Source organism: Sinocyclocheilus rhinocerous, unplaced genomic scaffold (genome assembly GCF_001515625.1).
Source record: "Sinocyclocheilus rhinocerous isolate Xijiao unplaced genomic scaffold, SAMN03320098_v1.1 scaffold1566, whole genome shotgun sequence".
Classification (NCBI taxonomy): Eukaryota; Metazoa; Chordata; class Actinopteri; order Cypriniformes; family Cyprinidae; genus Sinocyclocheilus; species Sinocyclocheilus rhinocerous.
In genome coordinates, this window is record NW_015657516.1 from 78,340 (window position 1) to 87,865 (window position 9,526).

Here is a 9,526-nt window from a genome sequence, read left to right on the forward strand (position 1 = left end):
TGATCATCGCTTCATGCTCTTCACCGAGCGCTCACAAACACAATGACCAATCAGATGTCATGTTTAATAATCCGCTCAACAGTGCTCAAATGTTAGTGGGAAATGGATGTTTTTAAAATTTCAGTACCGACTGATATCGCGGTCGGTACTGTGGACAACACTAAGTGGTTTCAACAACCAGATGCATTTACACTTGTTTAGCTTCGTCTGGAATGTGGCCCAGACCACCTCCTGAAGTGGTTTGAGCGACCAAATTTAAATCCATCTCGAAAGCGTTTCGGAGGGCATTTACACCTGGTCTTTTCAAGATAATGCAAGAAAACACATGAAGTGACCAGGTGTAAACAGGCTGTGAATGTCATTGTCAGTCACAAAATATAAAATAAAGTGACAAAACATTTGACAAAAAGTTATTTGTTGCAGTAGTCTTAAAAATTAAAAACGGATAGATCCACTAAAAATCACCAAAACAATTCTGCAGCATTTTTGATGTGCAATCTAATGCAACAACTTTTGACACATTTGAAAGACTACTTTAAGTGTCCAAATATCTTTTGGGGCCACTGTATACTTTTGGGGACTTCCCATTCCCATTTATTGTTTGTCAGATATGCTAATTATACAACAGACTAATCCTAAACTTAAAATAAACCTTTTTGGCATTTTTAGATATTAATTTATACATTGTTTAGTTTCATTTTGAATCGTTGTTTCCTTGTAGAGAGGCTCTCACAAGGTGCTTTTGTTAGCTTGCTGTTCTTCTGGGGTCACTGAGAAACTTCATCCCCACAAGAACAGCAAAACCTGCGCACGCACGCATATACACACAAAAACAAACTTTACACCATCTCCCAACACTTGTATATAATTGAGGCAAACTTGGCGAGAGTAATAATGAAATCTAAATAAAACTAAAAACATGCACAGAACGACCAGCATGCATTTACAAGATGAGACCTGTAACACAATGTCATGTGGGACCTGAACCGTCCAGCACCCCGAAATCCCCCTTTGACGTTTGTAATGGTCACCTTTATTCGGGAAGTTACATTCTCGTGAGATACACTGAGGCTGAATAGATCCAGCAGATAGGACTAATGAGGCTACATACAGTGAATAAGCGCTATATTTATCTACTGACCTACGTAAGCCACTGGTCTTAAGACAGTTTAGAGCCGTCACTATGTACATAAAAGGCATCAGGGTCCAGCTGCGGAAAGCTATTCGATGTCCAAGTCACGTAATGCGTAATTTCTTAGGCTTCAAGGAGTTTCGTTTTTGAGGCAGTATTTCCTTGAAATGTTCAAAAAACATCAATGGTTTTCCATGGAACGTGTTAGTGAAAATATACTTTGTTGATCGGTACCATTCCTCCGATGATATATCTCAAGACATGGTGGTTTTCCAGTGTGTGGCAGATCCAGAAGGTTGTTCTGTAATGTCCGGTTGTGAATGGGGTCCGTACTGATGTGGTCAGCTTTGGTTGTTCTCTGTCAGACAGGCCGCTCTTGTTTTACGCTCAACAGGTGAAGTCTTCGAAGTTGCCCTGGCCAGGATGGTGAGGTAGCATGTTAGCTGGGTAGGTTGATGGGGTATGAAGGTTTTCACAGGGTGCCTGAGAGGAAATATAGACAATCAGAAACTGCACAGTGTAAAATGAATACTGCCTACAATTAGGCTAAAAAGTAGCATGTCAAACATTACACAGTATGAAGCAATAACTATTTCAAACAACATTTTGTGCATGTGAATTCAGCGAGTGGCTTTCAGTTATCATCCCTGAGAATACAATTTTGTGTAAAAATGACTGAACGTTTGTCTAGTCTAATCAAATAATAACTCAAGATGATGCTAAAAAACAGCTGATATAACTACTATTTCTGGTAATGGAAGGTCAAGCTGAGCATGTTGCATTGTGGGATACAGCATCTCATGCAGTATTCTCTGTTGTATCAGCATATAATATAGTTGGTCTTCCAGTTAAAAAACTGCACACTAACTGAATACTGCAGACAAAGTATGAGTATGAGTAGTATGACAGTATACTATTCTGAACATAGTCTTTATTGTCTGTAAGAATGAGTTTATCAGCCAGCACAGATACTGGTGTGATAGTTACTGACGTGACGCTTCACATCGTCCAGGCTGAGAACGGCTCCTCGTTCGTTGTTGTTGCTCCGCTGGTGTTTCTTCTTGGCACAATGACACAGTTTGTACTTGATCACCTTTGAAGAAAGAAAACAAGCCCACGCATAAAACCTGCTGTTCAGTTCACGCTATGGATGGTCATGTGGAGAGCTTTTTTGAAGATTTTAATCTAGGAAATTGTGCTTAAACATCTGAAGCAAATCAGAAAAGCAACAAAAAGGAAACTGAAATGCATTTGATAGTGGATTAATTTCTATGAAATACAAATGTGATACCCAAAGAAAACATCAATTGTGAGATTAGAATGGCAGACATGGATGCATGGAACTGAAATCTAGGGGGTTTGTAGATGTAAGACTAGCCAAGTTCTATTTGCATCTTGGTTCCCAAGTAAAGCACACATTCAGAAAATTTCCAGGAACTCGAAATTTTCTTCTGTCCCCAAACACTGCTTTTCCAGAGATTGACAGAAACAATATGAAGTACTAGATCTGAACTCGTAACTGGGGCATTTCCCCCAATTCCCGTGTGGGCCTCCTGACACACAGAACAACATGATGGATGGATGATGTATTGTTTGTTATTGGCTTTCGGCTGTCATGTACCAGAAGTCAGTTTAAACCAGCCAGATTACGCAAACACAAGTCCTGGATCTGACAGTATTCGTGTCTCATTTCCTGCAAATGACGCCAGCTTCCACCTGCCATATCTGACAGCCTGTCTTCCATCTGTGTCCTAATGTCACGGGCGATACTCTGAGCCTGCTGTTGAGTCTGAACCAGACTCTAGAGACTTTTCACGTGGAAGGTCAATTCATCAAAATTGGTGCATGGCTAGATTTATTTATTTATTTTTCAAAAGAATTGGTTTGGGTATAGAACCCTAAAATGAAAGCATTATTTTGGGAAGATAAATAACTAAAAATGGCTAAATAAACTGTTGGGGCATGTTCCTCATGCAAAACTTAAAAAGACTTGCCCAGGCCTTGGTCACTACCTTCAAGTTCTACAAGGTTTGTACATACAAATTTGAATATCAAATTACTACATAATGTGTGATTTTGGTCAGAATAAAACAAGCATACTGGGTGTTTTCATTCTCTCTCTCTCTCTCTCTCTTTCTGATAAAGGCCACAAAACATCCCATTTGTCCATTGGGAATGATGAGACTCATAACTCATAAATGCAATCATTTTGACAAGGATGCAGAAACTCATTTAATAAACCAGCACGAACATTCTGCTAAACATCTTCTTTTGCATTCTACTGAAAAAAAAAAAAAAAAAGAGTCATACAAGTTTTGAAATGACATTTGGTCAGTCAGTTATGACAGATTTTTCATTCTTGGGTGAACGATCCCTTTCACATTTCATTATTTGTCTTTTTTATCTTTCAGCAGAAACACTTTAAATGCTTATTTTGCTTGTTTTGAATGCTTTTGTTTTCCAAAGGCTCACATGAGTCTGTTGAGCAGAGGTGCAAGTCAGCACTTCCTGTAAAAGATCACGTGATCTGTTATCAATCACTGCCATACAGAGATACCCAAGGAGCATCCGAGAGAACAGACAAGAAAAATAGCTCTCCTGGCATCGCTCCCCTGTTTTTAAAGTCATATGTTTTAATGCATAGTTGGATTGGGTGTTTGGCAATATAACATTAAGCAAACTCATGAGTATTGTGATGATTTATAACTTGCAGCGCAGAGGTATTTTTCTATATTTTCAACATTTTAAATCAATTTGAAAAAAGGGCCATATGGTCAAATACATAAAGATATATACTGAAAATTGTCAAAAAGGGGAATAATATTGCAATACTTTTTACACAACTTCGCCCACCCAAGTGTGTAATACTTCTGCAGATGAGACCAATGGTTATCAGTCATTCAACATAAGATCTGAGGACAATATTCTTAGCAGAAGTTATGTTGATTAAGATGCTAATGACAGAGTGTGCGCATACACACCGAAATTATTTCTTCATAATGCCTGAAGCACTGCATCTGCCAACAACATTGAGTCCTCGGCTTGCTTTGAATAAGATTCTAGTAGGTTGCTTCTGCTTGCTTGCCTGCTGGATTGCCTATTATCACATCCGATGACAATTTTCCCAATCATAAGACAATTCCACCCTTCGCCTTCAGGTATTGATATCTTGAAAGCAATCACATCCTGAGCCAAGGCTTGAAAAGTAATAATATATTTACACTCCATTCAGATGCTGAGTGTGGCAAAGGGTTCCAAGTGGAAGAAAGCTCCAACGTTAAGAGACCACAGCTTTTGTGAAGGTCATACAAACACAATTACAGGGGAAAGGAGAATATGTGCCATTCTGAGTGACAGAAATTTCCACAGCTGTCGAGTTTCAAGGTAATTATCTCTGAAGTGTCTTTAATACATTGAGAAAAAAAAACAGGTGCAGGTTTGGATTTGAATCATGGAGGTCTTACCTCATACAGGTAGTCAAAGAGCTCCAGGATGGTTAAGATACTGGCCCCAATGAACAGCCCCATCTGTCCGCCAATGTCACCTGAAATAGTTTATTTCAGTAATTAGCCACATGAACAGACAAACAAGCTTTGCAACATATCGTGCATAAATGGATTGTAAAATTACAAGCTGCTGTTAGTAATTTTTTTTTTGTTCAACAACTTTATGGTCTTTGTGTTCTCAGTTTTATAGTCACTAAGTTAGTTTGACTTTCTAAAAAGTGAAACACTGTGACTTCTTTTGAAAAAGCTATTAATGAAGCTATTATTTTACAGGGTGTCCACAGTGAAAGAACACCTGGAAATATCAAAGTATAAAATAATTTCAAGGCTTGTGAATTCATCTCGACATCTCGGAAATCACCGCTCACCAAGAAGGCCGGCTAACTCGTAGGCTTTCTTCTGCTCTATAGTCTCGAAGTTCAGGGCCTCAAAGAAGATGTCCAGCACCAGGATGTTTTCTCTAAAGAGCAGAACAGAAGGGAAAGGTGAGGACCCCCCCAAATGCATTTACTTCCACAAGCCGTCCCATCTTTTGCACCATCCTCCAAGCATCGATCCACAATCTCTGCCAGTTTCACAGCATTTTATTCTCTAATCTTCCACTGCTGTAAGCAGATGGTTGGAGTCGATCCAGCAGAGACCTCAGGCCATTTTAGACACAGCTGGAGTTGATTCTAAGCGTATCTGTTAAATTTTTGCACATCAAGTAGTGGCACTTTACACTTTATATCATATTGCTATAATTTACTCAACTTCTTTAAAAAAATTAATTGAGTTTTTATTAAGAACATTCCTACACATTCACTGCACATGGTGTGAAAGTTAAATTTTTTTGGTCCCCTCTGAATACATATTAAATGTTTAATTAAGCTACAGGTGACAGCTGCAGTTATTGTATGAGTGTTTGCCCAAGCTTTTCAGCTACCTAGAAGCCAAAAACACTAAAAAGGTTAGCCTTAATGGTTCTTTCGCAGCAGGTTTATCGAAGGATGGTAATGAAACCAAGTATTAAAAAAAAAAACACCATCTTCCTTCTTTAAAACCTAGACATTACATCATCTGGGTTTAAAACATAAGTATTCCTGCTTTAGATTAATACATAACCCTGTTACTGTCAAAGATGAGGGTTAGGGTTAGTAGATGATGGCAGATTTAAGATTACATATGATTCATTTCCTAAATACAAGAAACCATGGCAGAGATCTGATTTTGAGGCTTTTCACTGGATAGTCATCAATATCTTTGGGAACAAGCAGAAAACTAAATAGAGGCATTCAGCCGTTGCGTTTAGAAGATTAAATTCTCCCAAGTTCTTCAGTAACTTCTCTTTTCCTGTTCTGAATGTAAAATACTGCAAATAATTTACAATTGTTCCACCTGACTTCTCTTTTCATTTTCTAAATGCAAAATACTGCAAATAATAGTTCTTCTCCATTTAGTTCATGCAAATATAAGAAAATGGTTTCATGAAATTTTGATTGTCACTGTTTTGTGCTTTTAGGCTGCCGTAATAATTTCACAAATTAAAGTTTAGGTCAACATGGAACGGCACAACCAATTTCACTGAAGTAATAGTTAACACCTCAGCTGAAAAGAAGAGTCATTTTATTTTGATAAATTTAGGAACACATTTTTTTTTCTTTACAGAGAACAGCAACTTTCTTGACCTCCCTCTGTAAACTTAATTGGGATGCATGTTGTTCCAGATGGCTGCGGATGTGGAGATATTCCCTGACATTCCTTAGCGTGTTTGTCAAAGCAGTGATGTGTTACATGTCTGCCATGCTGTTGTCTGGTCTTTAAGCTGTTCAGATGATTGGCTGTCTGGATCTTGCATGAGGGCAGACAAAGATCCTGGTTAATTACTGATGAGGCACTAAACAGCTGCCAATCTGGACAATTAAACAAGTAGGGCATAACAAACAACCATAAATTACACAGTTCGTAAAATTGGCAATTTTTTTTTGTGATTTACTGAGGTTTATGCTTAAAACATAACCTCAAAAAAAGAAAAATATTTGCCAACTGCAAGAAATATCCTTTGAAAATAAGTAATTTTCTCAATTATGTGACTATTTTTTATTTTAGGTGTCTGCACAAACTTGTTAAGATTCAGTTGCACAATTTTTCAGATTAGCAAAACTGTTCAGTGTTTTGGTTTACAGAGATTTCTGATTTACAGAGATATCTAGTGCAACGTGACAGAATTATAAACCAACAAATGTCTTGATTTTGTAATCAGCACCAGAGACAAGCAACATTTAAGTTATGGGTGCTCCGATCAGGATTTTTGAGGCCGATCACCGATCGCCGATCACAGAAAGCAGTATCTGCCGATACCGATCACCGATACCGATCTTTTTAAAGCCTTCTTTTTTATCATTTATAACTATATATAGTGATACTCCAATCAGGATTTTTAGACATTTATTCAGAAAATGGAAATTCCCTCTTAGTTGACTCTTGTGAGAGGGGAAGCAGCTTTCACACAGGAGTCCGCTACTGAATCATGGCTGTTTACCACAAACACAACATTTATCCATTATTTTGATTTCAAATCCAAACATTGTCACTGAAAATGCTTTTTCAGCATTGCAATTATTTTTTTACACAGTACAGTAATACAATCTTTCAAACATTATTCAATGCTTTTTACTTTTGCATTTACTTCTAGACTTATATATTAAGTTGCTCAAGCAAGCGGCAAAACATTTAAACTACTTTTCTTACGTTATCACAAACTTACCATTGACAAAAAAGGAATTTCTTAATTATTAAATAATATTAGATTTAAATCTTTATTACAAGCAATCCTGCTGTTCATAAAGAACTTTTCTACCTCCACGAGTGGCATCTATTATTGCCTTGTTTATCTAATCCCTTTCTAACCTTTTAATTTATCCCTTTAAACCTAGCCAAAAAGCCATATGTGTTGACTGTGAAACACAGTAGACTTTAATAATATGCATTTATGGTGTAATTGCTACATTTTCGTGTCAATCCATGTTCATATTTACTGCAAAAATGCGCTGTTACTTTAATTCAGCGCTTGCAGCGCAGCAATAGACTTGGTGTGGAAGCGATCTCTGCACTGCCGCAGATGCACTGCCGGACCGCAACCGTGTGCAGTGAACGCTTTAATCCGTCAACATGAGCATGGAAAAAATACGCACCGCTAGTGCTGGGCGGTATGACCAAAAATTTATATCACAGTATTTTTCTAAATTATGCCGGTTTCACGGTACATGACGGTATTTTTTTTTTCATGCATGACCGGGTGTTAACCATATTTCCTACTGATTGAGAGGAAATACTGCAGTATATTGACTTAGAATGCCCTATTTTACTGTCATGATGAGTGAATATTGTCAAAAAATACCACACTAAATAGTGACTAAACACAACCCCTTTTAATACATGTTAACCAGGAGTCACTCTCATTTATAATCGGGGCATCGTCTGATAAAATCAAAATGCATCTATACACTAAAGAGCGTAAACAAACTAAAAAAACAAACAAAAAAGTGCATGTGATATTAACAGGCGAACTACGCTCATATTTATAATTCCAAACAATCAGTAAGCGACAGGTGCTAGGAAACGCTGTTTTGTACTCATTTATTGAAGAGTCGGCTGCGGTGCGGCCAACTGAATGCGCTGCTTCTCTGCCGCTCACTGCACAGAACAGACGCCGAGAGAGGAGACACTTCTCCGGGAAAGTCAGACCTCGCGTTCGCGGGACAGCACTGGCGAAATCTTCCAACTGAACCATAGCTAAGGTTTATCCAAAAAAGTCGCTAGGTTTGTCAGTATGAATATTCTATGGAAAAAATCCGCTAAAAGGGTCTGAAAGTAGCTAAATCTAGTGCTAAAGTTGCGCTCGTGTGTGTGAGACGCGGGAGCTGATGGCAGCGGGCGGTGGATATTTGTGGCGGTCAATGTGGATATTGTGGATGAGTTCTTCTGTGTCATCACGTTCTATTAGTTCTACCGCTGTTTTGTACTCATTTATTGACGAGTCGGCTGCGGTGCGGCCAACTGAATGCGCTGCTTCTCTGCCGCTCACTGCACAGAACAGACGCCGAGAGAGGTGACACTTCTGAAAGTCAGACAGACCTCGCGTTCGACGGACAGCACTGAATCTTCCAACTGAACCATAGCTAAGTTTTATCCAAAAAAGTCGCTAGGTTTGTCAGTATAAATATTCTATGGAAAAAAGCCGCTAAAAGGGTCTGAAAGTTGCTAAATCTAGTGCTAAAGTCGTGCTCGTGTGTGTGAGACGCGGGAGCTGATGGCAGGGGGCGGTGGATATTTGTGGCGGTCAATGTGGATATTGTGGATGAGTTCTTCTGTGTCATCACGTTCTATTAGTTCTACAGCTTCAGTTTCGGAACTTTCACGCGTAGTAACACATACAGCTGTTCCCTCACCACAGTGCAACACCCCTTTCAAACAGTGTCGCGTTCCCAACGTTGTTTAAAGGGGTCATATGATGCGATTTCAAGTTTTCCTTTCTCTTTGGAGTGTTACAAGCTGATTGTGCATAGATAAGATCCCTGAAGTTGCAAAGACTAAAGTCTCAAAACCAAAGAGATATTCTTTATCAAAGTTAAGACTCTGCCACGCCCCCCTAAAACGGCTCGTTCTAACACGCCCCCACATATCTACCTCACTATATGGAAATATTTGCATAATGCGCCCAAATGATCACGCAAAGAAAGAAGGCGTGGTTTCAAGTAACCGCAGTTAGTGTTGAAGCAACATGTCAGGGAGACGCTGTGTGTTTAAGTGCGAAAGCAAAAGCACTTTATTTGGATCACTTACAACAGAACAGCAATGCATTTTATGGACGACCGTTTCGTGAACCTAGGAGAGGAGGTAATGCGGA

The 9,526-nt window shown here is 38.8% G+C and overlaps 1 protein-coding gene across 2 annotated transcripts in view; it reads right to left on the bottom strand.

Annotated features, from left to right (window-relative positions):
• Positions 1–436: 436 nt before the first annotated feature.
• LOC107721241 (acid-sensing ion channel 1) overlaps positions 437–9,526 on the bottom strand; it is a 181,439-nt gene continuing 172,349 nt past the window's right edge. Inside the window, exons 8-11 of one of the 2 annotated variants that reach the window (XM_016529169.1) lie at positions 5,007–5,098; positions 4,597–4,676; positions 2,124–2,225; positions 437–1,615 (exon numbers count right to left, since the gene is read on the bottom strand). In XM_016529169.1, the coding sequence (XP_016384655.1) occupies positions 1,520–1,615; positions 2,124–2,225; positions 4,597–4,676; positions 5,007–5,098 (370 nt within the window). In that variant the 3' untranslated portion in view covers positions 437–1,519. Of the gene's footprint in view, positions 1,616–2,119; positions 2,226–4,596; positions 4,677–5,006; positions 5,099–9,526 lie in introns of both variants that reach the window. The other variant, XM_016529170.1, reaches the window with a different exon arrangement.